This window comes from Podarcis tiliguerta (assembly GCF_965153285.1).
Source record: "Podarcis tiliguerta genome assembly, chromosome: 5".
NCBI lineage: Eukaryota > Metazoa > Chordata > Lepidosauria > Squamata > Lacertidae > Podarcis > Podarcis tiliguerta.
The window spans coordinates 10,850,858-10,864,635 of record NC_139538.1 but is presented as its reverse complement, the minus strand read 5'-3'; the positions used below and the strand labels follow the sequence as shown (position 1 = coordinate 10,864,635).

The following is a 13,778-nucleotide window of genomic DNA, read 5'->3' as shown; positions in this document are numbered from 1 at the left end:
CTGCAGCCAATCAGAAGCCGCACCAAACGAGGGGAGAACTAATGGGTATTCAGTTCAAGGAGAAGGATATTTAAACTTGTAGAGACAGAGAGTCATGAAGAGGTTTTTATGTGTACATCTTACTTAATGAGGTGGTGCAAATCATGTGATATAGGATTGCACGTATGTATATTCTCATGAAGTGAAATCCAGTAGTGCCTGTTTACTAATGGAACAAACACTGTTGGCAGAGTGGATTTTCTGTGCCCCACCCCTTGCACCCCTAAAAACTTGCTGCAGGCGATGTTTTTTGGGGGGAAAGGCAGTGGGGAGGGGCACAAATTGCTGCAGAGGAGAGGAAAGTAAGGTCCTTTTTTACAAGAGGATGTTTGCTTATATAACAGTGGGTGTCACCCTTAGTGCTTTCTAAAATAGGTTCATTATGGGTGAATACATTTACACTACTAAATAAAACCATAATTCAGAAATAACAAAAAACCTGCATTACCAAAAATTGTAAGTTCTCTTTCCTCAGCCTTCCCTTTTTTATAATTCTCTTTTCTTCTGATAGAAAATACAAGGAATGTGCCATTAGTGAGGCAACAGTCTATATGTGGATATTTCTTTTTCTCCAAGTGCCAGTATAAAAAGACAAGTTTGTCCCTTGTTTGGCATGCTTTGTGATTATCTGCTACTTAGAATGACCTGCCAGCCCTACAAATATTGCACGCTAGCTTCATTAAACCGCTTATACTGTGGTTCCTGCTTCGCCTTGAGTTGCAAACCATTCACAATGCCGGCATTGTAATCTTTGCAATTAAGCAATGATGCTGCAAAGAGCAGCATCCAGTGCAATAATTGTGTTTTCTCTGCCTATTTCAGTACATCCGGAGTTGTATCATGCTTGGTCGAATGCCCAATTTGATGCTGATGGCTAAGGAAAGTCTTTACACCCAGCTGCCATTGGATACCTTTACAATGCCATCTTATTCTAGGCGTATTTCTACAGCTACACCATACATGAATGGAGAAGCTTCAGCCAAATCCCTCTGGGCTATTAACAGTAATCTCAGAATAAAGATTCTCTGCGCTACCTATGTAAATGTAAATATTCGAGATATTGACAAGGTAAAAAACGACAACTTGGTTTCAATATGACTTGAAAGCACATGCATATTTCTGATGAATGACTCTTAAATCCTTAGGTTTTTTTGTTTCTACGTTACTCTCCAGGCCCACCAAACCTTAAACTTTTTGTCTGGGTGTGAAACAAATAAATAACTTGCCTTTTTGAGGTATTTACATATATTGGGCAAAACCTAAGGTGCATTCTGCATCATTATTATTATTATTATTATTATTATTATTAATCACCATCATTATCAGTTTATTACTCACCCTTCAGCCTCAGGTCCCAGGGATGACTACAGCAATTTAAACATCAGTATTAAAAACAACTAAAATTACTGACACAAGAATAGGGTGGATCAGAGGTGCATTTTCAGCATATGGCAGAAACAATATATTAAAAGTGCCAGATGTACCTCTTTGGGGAGGGAATTCCACAGCCTAGAAGCTGTCAAAGAGCGGTTGAACTACCAAGAGGGCTCCTCTACTGATCTTAACACCTGAGGTGGTCTGTAGGGAATAAGTTGGTCTTTCAGATGTTTGTGGCCTGAGTTGATTAAAGCCCTAAACACCAATGTGAGCACCTTTAATTGAGCCTGGAAATAAACTGACAATGCAACTATTTTAGAGCGGGGGTTAGATGAGTTACTCTTGCTTGATATTTATAACTCCTGCTTCGTGGTTACTTGTATAAGGTAAGGGTAAAGGTACCCCTGCCCGTATGGGCCAGTCGTATCCGACTCTAGGGTTGTGCGCCCATCTCACTTAAGAGGCCGGGGGCCAGTGCTGTCCGGAGACATTTCCGGGTCACGTGGCCAGCGTGACGAAGCTGCTCTGGCGAGCCAGCACCAGCGCAGCACACGGAAACGCCGTTTACCTTCCCGCTATAAAGTGGTACCTATTTATCTACTTGCACTTAGGAGTGCTTTCGAACTGCTAGGTGGGCAGGAGCTGGGACCGAAAGACGGGAGCTCACCCCGCCACAGGGATTCGAACCACCGACCATACGATCGGCAAGTCCTAGGCATTGCGGTTTTACCCACAGCGCCACCCGCGTCCCCTTGTAGTATAGTCATGTTCATAAGCGTATTTTTTTCAGATTTATGTCCGAACTGGCATCTATCATGGAGGAGAGCCATTATGTGATAATGTGAATACTCAGAGAGTACCTTGCTCCAATCCCAGGTAAAGAATATCACTAAAACAATGAAAAGAAACCTGATGTTCAAGTTTGTAGAAACTTATTAACAATTCAGATAATTGCTTTACAGTATATGTTGTGTCTTTCTTTCCTCCATCTAAAAGTGAGTTTGGAAGTTTAGTTTTTGTTCGGATCTGATACTGTACCTTAATGTTCAAGGAATATATAGAATCATAGGATTGTAGAGCTGGCAGGTACCATGAGTGTCATGTAGTCCAACGCAGGAATCTTTTGCCAAGAACGGGGCTCAAACCCATGACCTTGGGATTAAGAGTCTCATGCTTTACCTCCCCCCACAAAAAAACCTTCCTAAATACCCTCAACAGCACTCTTCAAATACCTGAACAAGTTATTGCATAGAAGGAAGCAAAGACTTGTTTTCTGCTGCCTTGAAGGGTTGGACTTGATCTAACGGCCTTAAGTTACAGGAGAGTAGATATTTGCTGAACATTTGGAGAAACTTTGTGAAGGTTAGAACAATGGAACCTGTTACCTAGAGGGATGGTGCGCTCTCTGTCACAGGAGATTTTCAGACAGAAGCTGGACAACCACCTGGCAGGGATACTCTCACTCTTAGTTTCCTGCATAGAGTAGGGCATTGGGGTAGATAGCTGTCAAATTAGCTTCCAATGGTTCTACAAAAGTGGAATGCCACACTGGAAAATTCAACTCAAACTTGGCTTGGTTTACACAGAATTGCTTTAGTATTTTTAAATTTGCCATATCATTTTTAAAGCATCTTTGCATAGCACTTTTGGTTAAAATCTTGGGTCAAATCCCTTTTATCTTCCTTTCAGGTGGAATGAGTGGCTGCAGTATGAGATGCACGTTCTTGATCTTCCACGTGCGGCTCGGCTTTGCCTTTCTATCTGCTCCGTTAAAGGGAGGAAGGGTGCAAAGGAGGTAAGAGTCTTGTCGTTGGATAGTGAATACTTCTCAAATAGGGAGAATATCTCATTTGAAATTATTCTTCTGACTTATACTGTGTTGATCTCTAAACTAATGGTAACAGTTATGATTTACTTTGTCATTGTATATTTGAGTTTTCAAAAAAAAAAAAGTCTGCCCCTGCCCTTTTAATTCCTCTATATCTGAGTTTGAAATGTGTTGCTAATAGACGAGACTAAACAGTGATTATTTGCTCTTTTTAAGGAGCACTGTCCATTGGCGTGGGGGAATATTAACATGTTTGATTACACAGACACTCTTGTTTCTGGCAAAATGGCTCTGAATCTGTGGCCTGTACCCCATGGGTTGGAAGACCTGCTAAATCCCATTGGAGTCACTGGATCAAATCCCAATAAGGTAAATGGACATTTCATGCCAATTTCTGGCTTATTTACTAACAGTTCGTTGTGTTAAATCAAGGACTGTCCAAGTGAATTCTAATGGTCCTCTGTATTTTAATAAAATATTGTCACTGTTTCCAAAATGTAACAATGGTAAACCTGTATAAACTGCAGTATTTCGGGCTATAGATGGGGGGTCACATAATTTATGCTTCTGTGCACAAAAAATAATAAATCTGTGCATGTAGAAAACTGGCATGTCGGGGAGAGGAGCCTGCTAGAACCCTTGTATCTGATATATCAGCTTTCTATGTAGGAAAAATTTGCTTTCACAGAGGAGCATGCAGTTATCTGAGCCATTAGTTGCAATCTGGAGTGCTGTTCCCAAGGTTGTCAAAATAAAATGCTGTGCAATTTGTGAGGATTTTGTCTAGTGATACAGAACTTTAGGTAGCCTGAATTGTTCCATCCACAAAGGTTACAATGGGACTAATGTCTCTACCAAAATCCAAATTGAGTTTACTATGGATGCAGCTTTGAAGAACGCAACTTTAGCAAGCTACTGTCCGGGTCTTTTCTTTGACTAGCAGCAATAAAACTTGGTCTTCTGAAGGCATCTGGTGTTTCTCCTGAGACTTAAGACTAATTTGTCTGATCCTGTGCTTTTATTATTTTAAATACCTTGTATTTGCATAGCTTGTACTTGTGGAATAGTGTGCTTTATATATATATATACTAAAAAACAATATTTTAAATCATACAAGGACAAACTTCTTTTCTTCTTAGGAAACTCCTTGTTTAGAGCTGGAATTTGATTGGTTTAGCAGTCCTGTAAAGTTTCCCGACATGTCTGTAATTGAAGACCATGCCAATTGGACTATATCTCGAGAACTAGGGTTTAACTACAGTCATGCAGGACTGGTAAGGAGCATTTTACTTTCCAGGTTGCATTGTGGCTAAGAACGTGCACTACAAGCTAGTTCTCACCTCACTCATGAAGTTTTATCAGATTGCTTTAGGCAAGCGACTGTCTCCCCAACCCATTAACTACAGCGTTAAGTATTGAACAGGGTTTAATAATACAGAGTGGTTGTTCGGGCTACTGAGATGAAGTATGTGAGATGCTTTAAGTATTCAAAAGGATATATATATATATATATATATATATATATATATATATTGCATTAATTGTAGTATGAACAAGTCATTGCTCTCTTTTTTTACAGAGTAATAGACTAGCACGCGATAATGAATTAAGAGATTGTGACAAAGAGCAGCTGCGTTCAATCTGCACTCGAGACCCACTATCTGAAATAACTGAACAAGAAAAGGATTTCCTTTGGAGCCACAGGTATGACATTGGGTCATAAGTAGGACTATGAAAAGTAGGTGGGCAATCATAGGCATGACGCTCCCTGGATTGCATTTTAAGTGGGAAAGGAAAGAAACTGGGGTGAGGACACGAGGCTTGTCATCTGCCCCTAAGCTTAACCCACAAAACTTTGGCTTTTTGTGAAGTCTCCTGAAGATTTTTTTTTTTAATCTATAACCAGCATACTAAATAGTTCCATGTAGTAATGACAACAATACTTTAAATTTTTATTTCAAAATCCCTTCTCTTGTTGTTGGTTTTTTTGCAGGCATTACTGCGTAAATACGCCAGATATCCTACCTAAATTGCTTTTGTCTGTCAAATGGAACTCTAGAGATGAAGTAGCCCAGGTAGTATCTCCGTTACTTATACACACTTTTAAACTGGCTACAGTTGTTAGCAGTAGCCTTGGTCAAAGACTTTCATTATAATAGCTTCCATGTTGATGGGGGGGAATATGACTTTAGTTTTGTTCTCTTACCTCTTAGTGAATAAAACAATTTTGTTGTAACAGGATCCCATAAGCTCTCTTCAGTAGTATTAGCACAATTTCCTCTTGATATAATTATGGCCCATAATTAATATTTGAAATTCGTTACCCCAAGCCATGGCAGTTGGAGCTTTCATGGCAGCATACCTCTGAACACCAGTTGCTGAAAGCTAAAAGGATGAGCCCGTCATCTTCATATCCTGTTTATGCACGTCTAGAGATGTTTGTTTGCCTTTCTGCTGTTGGAAGTAGAATATTGGGTTAGTTGGAATTTCATCTGATCCAGCAAGACCATTCTTGTGTTCTCATGACTGATACAAATTCATTGTTCTCTACTGTGCAGATGTACTGCTTGATAAAAGACTGGCCTCCCATCAAGCCTGAACAGGCAATGGAGCTTTTGGACTGCAATTACCCAGATCCGATGGTGCGAGCGTTTGCAATTCGATGTCTAGAAAAATATCTGACAGACGACAAACTTTCTCAGTATTTGATTCAGCTGGTACAGGTACTGTAATCTATTTTTGTCAACTGCCTCTTAATGTATGCCATTGTGCCTGAAATTTATGCTAAGACTTTATATAACTTTTCTGGATGATGAGAATCAGAATATCTCTGAAAGGTTAAAGCTTACCAAAGTTACCACAGTGCTTGGCTTGCATATTAAAGATCCTTCTGCTGACCATTGCTGATAGCTGGATAATATATTGCTGTAGCACTTCAAAGGTTGATAGCCCCCCTCCCCAAAAGAGTAATATTACGAGACAGAAATGAGCAAAGGCTCGGGCAGCATTGTAAATAATTCCACCAAGTTACCAGCCTATGGTTAGCTATATCTATGGACTTCAAGAAACAATATTTATATCTTTTCATTGCATACCCTTACAAGCAGTGATATAAAATACCGTATTTTTTGCTCTATAAGAGTCACTTTTTACCTCCTAAAAAGTAAGGGGAAATGTGTGTGCGTTTTATGGAGCGAATGCAGGCTGCGCAGCTATCCCAGGAGCCAGAACAGCAAGAGGGATCTCTGCATTCGCTGCGCAGCGATCCCTCTTGCTGTTCTGGCTTCTGGGATTCAGATTTTTTTTTCTTCTTGTTTTCCTCCTCCAAAAACTAGGTGCGTCTTATGGTCTGGTGCGTCTTGTAGAGCGAAAAATACGGTAGTGGTTCTTGGCCAAGAAGACAAAGGAAAGAAGAGAGAACTAAAAGGGAGAAAAATATTTAGCATTTCAACTTTCGGGGATCTTTAAAGAATAAATTATTTCTCTTCTCCTCCTCCCCATTCCAAATGACTCTGCCTTAGGGCAAGTAGCAGCAAATAAACGCAAATGTAAACCTACAACATGGTTTATATTGTAGGTATAATCAAGCTATCTCAGAAAACTGCAGGGGACAACAGAATTAGACACAAATCATAATACAAGGGCAACTGCACTGTTTGTAAAATAAAGCAGGCAGCTTGAGGCACAGTAGTACTTTGGGCTCATTCACATATCCAGACTGAGAACTTCCTCAGATTTCTTTATAAAGGGCTAGATAGTGCTGAAGGCAAGCTGTAATTTAGAGGCTCTGGATCAGCCCTGGTCACTAGAGAGGGAGGGCAATTTATATTCACCCAAAGTGAGTAGGTAAGTTATAATCTGCAAGCTTGGGATATAGGTAAAAGGTAAAGGACCCCGGACAGTTAAGTCCAGTCAAAGGCGACTATGGGGTTGCAATATATCATGCAGAGTGGCAAAACCTTGAAGTCTTCCACAGAATATAGCTAAATGCCAATTACACTTCAATCCTCTTGTGCTTAGGTTCTGAAATACGAGCAGTACTTGGACAATCTGCTCGTGAGATTTTTACTGAAGAAGGCACTAACCAATCAAAGAATAGGACACTTCTTCTTTTGGCATCTAAAGTAAGTTTGGATTTCTACTTTAAATGGACTCCTGTTATAAAGAGATGAAATTTTGATCTTGACCATCCTGTGCTTTTATTTATTTTTTTATGTATAAAGCACTTGAAAGCACTATTATTACTATTTTAAAAAAAAGAAATGGCTTGATGTTCAGAAAGATACTGCAACTGTTTCTTGGGCTTTGGGTCTTTGCAGTGCCTCAGTGATGAATGCAAGAGATTTGGTTCAGAAAGTTGATTTCTGTTTAAATCAGCAACAATATGGCATCAGGATAATAAAAATAAAAAGCTTTAGAAAACTATATATTGATTTTCATGCTGAGATGAAGAATGCAATCTTGAGTAAATGGTGTGTGTGTGTGTGTGTGTGTGTGTGTGTGTGTGTGTGTACTACCCCTGATTTAGATAGTCAGATAACTGGTCTTAGTGTGTACACACACACACACTAAGACCAGTTATCTGACTATCTAAATCAGGGGTAGTCAACCTTTTTATACCTACCGCCCACTAATGCATCTTTCTTGATGGGAAAAGTTCCTTACCGCCCACCAGTGCTCGATGGAAGGAGCATTCAGCTTCTGCCATAGAACCCCCTACCGCCCACTAGAATCCTGAAATGCCCACTATTGGGCAGTAGGGACCAGGTTGACAACCTCTGATCTAAATATGGAGTTGGGTTGACTCTCTTAAAGTTTGGGGCAGGGTTCTTTCCCATCCTTGCTTAGTGGATACTCTTTTAACTGGTGAGTCATCCTGAATAGTTAGGGGTTTTTTTTAGCAAATGCTTTATTAAAAATTAACCATAAGTTATGCCTTCTTTTAGGTCTGAAATGCACAACAAAAATGTGAGCCAGAGGTTTGGTCTGCTTTTGGAGTCATATTGCCGAGCATGTGGGATGTACCTTAAACACCTAAGCAGGCAGGTAGAAGCTATGGAAAAACTTATTAACCTCACAGACATCCTTAAACAGGAGAAAAAGGATGAAACCCAAAAGGTAAATTGATAAATTTAGCACTGGATGCATTCTTCAGCACTTAGAGTTGACATATTTCATTTAAAAGCTTTTTAAGAAAACATGACTCTTCATGCTAAAAATTGAAATTGGTCACAAATACTGCCTTCGTTCGTATTTGACTGATGAGCTCGTCAATATTTGGATGCTGTTATCCATCAGGTACAGATGAAATTCCTTGTGGAGCAAATGAGGCGGCCAGACTTCATGGATGCACTGCAAGGCTTTATATCTCCTCTCAATCCTGCTCATCAGCTTGGAAATCTTAGGTATCATCTTTCTCAGATTTCATAAATAGGCATGAATGTATCTGGAACATTTAAAATGGACAATTGCATGAAGAGCCTCCTCAGTCACCTTTTTTCTAAAATCCTGTCCTCTAGCTAAAACTAGGTCACATCTTTTTAGATCCATCTTTTTATTTGTAGCTGCATCATGCTTGGAGATTGCCCTTTAGACGTGAAAAGTAATACTGCATTTTGGTTTAAGGCAGTAGAGGGGAACCACCAACCCAGATGCCAGACTTGGCCTACCAGTCCCCTCCATTTGGCCCATGAAATACACATTTGGTGGAAGCCATGCCCACCCACCCCCCAGCCCTACACCTGACACCATACATGGCTTCAGGTGTGTAGTGAGTAAGGGCTGAGCTTCAAAGGAACAATCAGGACCTTAAAGTCCCAACTGCCCATCAGCTGGTGGGTGGTAGGAGTGCACCTTGCTCACAGAATGGGGATAATTTCCATTCTGGTGGATAGAACAACTTGTCTCTCAATCCTGTTATGTCCTAATGAGGTCATGTGATTGACAGGTGCGTGTTGCTGACCACCCGTCCTATTTGGTCTGCAATGAGGCTTATCAGGATCAGCCTCAGGGAGCCAAAAATGTTCCCCACACCTGAGTTAAAAGTGGGGGTAGGGGAGTAGGGATTATTATTTGATTTTGGTTTTTTGTTCTTGTTTTTATTATGTATTTTCCGCTTTTTTATTGTATTTTTATGTTGTGAACCACCCTGAGATCTTCAGGTGAAATAATAATAATAGGTCTATAGAAATATAATCATTTATGTCAGTTTGAAGGTGCACTCATTTAAGCAGCTATTTTATCCTTTCATAGGCTTGAGGAGTGCAGGATTATGTCATCTGCTAAAAGGCCACTTTGGCTTAATTGGGAAAACCCAGATATCATGTCTGAGCTGCTGTTTCAGAATAATGAAATCATCTTTAAAAATGGAGATGGTAAGGAAGTATATTTCATTGTATCCTGTATGTGTTTCTTCATCACCCTAACTATCTTAAACACCTCTATTCAATTTATACCAACTTATAAGTTATAACATCAAAGTAAAAGATTTCTTCCTAATCCTTGTGAATTTTATATTAACATCCACTGCATTCATTTTCACCAAAAACACACACAAACCCCTTCCACTACACAGTATTAGTGAGCAATAATGCAAATGCGCCATCACTATGTCTACCATAGGAATATATCATGATGTTAGCTGGTGATACATCACAATGCTGAAAACCAGATAGCGCCCAGCGCTAGTGCTGGCCTATCTGGCCATGACATTCTCATTCAGGGAATGGCAGTCACTATCTTGCTGTATGGTGATTTTGCACCAGGGGAGACAGAGCAGAGTGCTGTGGCAGTTGCACATAGGCAGTTGTTCTCCTTTAGCATGGGAGGGCACATGCACACAGATTAGCAGGAGCCGCTTGCTCTGTTTGCCCAGCTGAGGGAACCAACATGGCTATTTGAGGTGCGCTCTGTTCCTGTCCAAAGAGCTTTCCTATGTAGGTTGTGGCTGGCAGTGGGGGACTAGAGCACTTTGTAAGCTTTTCTGCTGTTGCCCAATATAAAGTTGTTGTTTTTTTAATTATTATTTATTTATTAAATTTGTATACTACCCTATACCTTTATACCCTGCCTTTTTCCATGATGGGACTTAAAGCAGCTTACGGATAAAAGCAAGAACCACTAAAAACATAGAAAAATTAATCATTAAAATAAAATTCAATATTAATAGAACTTAAACTATATAAAATCTGTTTTAAACATACCAATAATTACAATATACGAGTAATTACAGTAAAAACAGCAGCACAGCAGCTCTTTAATTCTCAAAAGCCTGTTGGAACAAGAAGATATTCACCTCCATAGACTTGAAGTAGTGGACTATAATAACTTGCCCCCAATCTCTTAGAATTAGTTTGATTTCACATTTTTGTCACAGGTTGTGTTTTGATTTTTTAAACACAGAGTCATTTTTTTCAATCAAAAAAGTCATCGATAACAGAACAGAGTAAGCTTATCGTGCAAAACAAAGTTGTTGAAGCTGTTTTATGCCTTCCAAAAGTTCCCAAAACCTGTGTTCACTTACATGTTTTTAGATCTACGTCAGGATATGCTGACACTTCAAATCATAAGAATCATGGAAAACATCTGGCAAAACCAAGGGCTTGATCTTAGGCAAGTATTCACAAATATTGCTAATGTTGCAGTCTGTGTTTTGTTTATCATTCTGCCTGAAGAAGAACATATTTGGTTCAAGAGTTTGCAGAAAATTTTAGTTTATTGTAATCAATAACTACCCATTCTACAAATGTTTTAAATGTTCTTCCCTATCTAATCAGTCAGATTACTGCTTAATGTTGTCATCAGTATGCAGTGAATATGTAAATGGCTGCAAAATCAAGTATCATCATGATTTAATGTTCTTGCATGTGTCCACCATTTTCTTGGGTTAAAAAGCGACTTTGTACATAAACAGTGGGATATTTTGCATGAGAGAGCAGGCCCATTCCACACCACAAACTGCTTTCTAAACTCCTTTCTATTTTAAAAAAACTTGTCATGTAGCCTTGAGCTGCTGTTCTAGAAGTGCAAGTCCAATGTTGCCCTGGGGGGCTGGAATTAATTGTGTAGTAGTTCTATAAATCATGGCCCTGCTGGTCGTCTATCCAAATGACTTAAATGTTTGATAATTACATAGAGATTTCAGTGCCTGTGTGTTTTGGTTGGTGGCCATTACGATGTCTGTTTTTTTTATAAAAAAACTCGCATTGCTCTTCTAGGATGCTGCCTTATGGTTGTTTATCTATTGGCGACTGTGTGGGGCTCATTGAGGTTGTGAGAAATTCACACACAATCATGCAGATCCAGTGCAAAGGTGGCCTTAAAGGAGCACTGCAATTCAACAGCCATACGTTACATCAGTGGCTCAAAGACAAGAACAAAGGGGAAATGTGAGTTGACTTTTAATTCCCACCCCCTCTTTTATTCTTTCTTTGATGGAAGCCTAAGAATATTTTGGTCCCCTTCTGTTTTAAGCCACAGTATTTTGTAACTGAAGTATGGACACATCCAGAGATTGGATTCAGGCAAGACCTTGTTCATTTCTTGCAGGGCATGTTAATGTTTTCTTGAGACAGCAAGCTCCTATACTATATCACAGGCTGCTTTTAACTCTTCCAGGTCTCTGAAACAATTTGCTGTGTGATGCAGGAGGACACTCACGTTGCTTGAATAAGTGAAATCCCCAATGGATGAGTGGCTCACGTGGTTTTCTGGATTGTGGCTGCAATGTTTAGTTATGGTTTTTAGGCGTATGAAGTGGTTAGTTCACACCACCTTATAACTGCAGACATTAATGAAGCTACATTCCTAACTGGTCTTCTCCAGTTTTCTGATGGCAGAATCCGGCCACTGTATTTTCCCATGGTTTTTCACTTCCCCAAGTGATAGGAAGTTCTAAGCGCAGCTGCTATGCTTGCATTGTGAGAAGCAGGTGCTCAGGACCTCTAGTGGCCTGGGGGAGCAGACATAAAATAATCTTTAAAGTAGCACCAAGATACCATTCCAAAATGATCCTGTTGGAGCTCCATCCCTTCTTGCCCTCCAGCTACAAGACTACATCAGCCACCAATCAGAAGTACCGTAGGTTGAATGTGTGTGATAGCTGTTACGCACCAAACATCAAAATGTATCATTCCTTATTTAGGCAAGTATTTTCTAGCCTCAGTGCCCATGAAGGAAGCATATTTGCCTGTTAACTAACACATCACCTATAGAAAAGGTGGAAACTGGTGGTGCATCTAGGAAATCTTGGTCCCTCATCTTAATGGTCTTACAGTGGGCCGTCTGTGGAGTGATGTGTATTACTTCACTTACTTCAAGATTAGGTAAGCCAGCCCTGCTGTGTTCAGTGGCGCTCCTGCTCATTCTACTGAGCGGGTCCCCGGATTTCTTCCCAAAACCATGCCTGGAAAGCATCACTGGTGGAAATATTACCTGGTGCAAAACAATTGCTGATGGATTTGAACGGATTTTCTCATATTGTAACCTATTGTAAAACAAACTGCACTTGAGTGCTGATCTGTTTCTGGGCCAAATTCAAGGTGCTGATTTTAACATTCAAAGTCTTAACCAGCCTGGATCTTGATTATCTGAGGGAATGCCTCCTCCTGTATGAGCCCTATCAACAATTAAGGTCTACCACTGAGTTCCTGCTAAAGATTTGATCATCTGTTGAGTCTAGATTGGACTCAAAAGAAAAAGAGCCTCCTCTGTCATAGCCCCAGATCTTTGGAATGCCAACCCTCAAGAGATTCACATGGCTCCATCTTTAGTTTTCTTCGAAAGACAAGTCAAAACTTTTCATTTGTTTCTTTTCTTCTTTTTGATAGTTAATTTTATAGAATCCACTGTTTTATTTGTGGCATAGATTTGGTTTCGGATTTAGATAAGGTATATTGTCGATTTTTAGTTGTAAAACTATTTTGAAAAGTGACATAAAATGTTTTAAATAAATATACATGTTGAATTCTCCCCCATCCAAAGAGGTGGCTTCCAGGAATACTCATCTACATTGCGTGCCTGAATCGCTTTCTTTTAGAAGTCCTAAACAATGGCACCTGCAATATTTCATGTGTTCTTTGTTCTTAATAGGTATGATGCAGCTATTGATTTGTTTACACGCTCTTGTGCTGGCTATTGTGTGGCTACATTCATACTGGGAATTGGAGATCGTCACAATAGCAATATCATGGTGAAAGATGATGGGCAGGTAAAAATGTTTACAATGATTATGCCTTTCTACGTGCTGGTATTTGGGCAATGCAGTAGCTTCCTACCGTCACGCTTCTTAACATCAGGAAACACGTTCTGCCTCAAATTGGCTTCTGATGAACTTTTTAAGCATCTGCCCTAACAATTCTGTGGGTTGCAGAGGCATTAGGCTAAGGTACATATTCACAATAAACATTGGCCTAAAACACACCCAGTACCCGTGTGCAGCTGTGAATTTCAGTAGCAATTTTATGGTGGTGCCTTTGGAAAGTCTGTTCGCAATACTGAACTGTTCATTGCACTTCTGAGAAATCCCAGGTTTCCT

At 39.8% G+C, this 13,778-nt stretch overlaps 1 protein-coding gene across 2 annotated transcripts in view; it reads left to right on the top strand.

Moving 5' to 3' along the window:
- Window positions 1–13,778, top strand: part of PIK3CA (phosphatidylinositol-4,5-bisphosphate 3-kinase catalytic subunit alpha) — a 42,947-nt gene that overhangs the window by 24,046 nt on the left and 5,123 nt on the right. For both annotated transcript variants that reach the window (XM_083441984.1, XM_083441983.1), the window contains exons 6-20: window positions 862–1,107; window positions 2,207–2,292; window positions 3,106–3,211; window positions 3,461–3,613; window positions 4,384–4,518; window positions 4,824–4,948; window positions 5,238–5,319; window positions 5,803–5,967; window positions 7,265–7,368; window positions 8,191–8,362; window positions 8,543–8,649; window positions 9,497–9,618; window positions 10,777–10,855; window positions 11,461–11,631; window positions 13,334–13,451. In XM_083441984.1, the coding sequence (XP_083298110.1) occupies window positions 862–1,107; window positions 2,207–2,292; window positions 3,106–3,211; window positions 3,461–3,613; window positions 4,384–4,518; window positions 4,824–4,948; window positions 5,238–5,319; window positions 5,803–5,967; window positions 7,265–7,368; window positions 8,191–8,362; window positions 8,543–8,649; window positions 9,497–9,618; window positions 10,777–10,855; window positions 11,461–11,631; window positions 13,334–13,451 (1,971 nt within the window). The remainder of the gene's footprint in view (window positions 1–861; window positions 1,108–2,206; window positions 2,293–3,105; window positions 3,212–3,460; window positions 3,614–4,383; window positions 4,519–4,823; window positions 4,949–5,237; window positions 5,320–5,802; window positions 5,968–7,264; window positions 7,369–8,190; window positions 8,363–8,542; window positions 8,650–9,496; window positions 9,619–10,776; window positions 10,856–11,460; window positions 11,632–13,333; window positions 13,452–13,778) is intronic.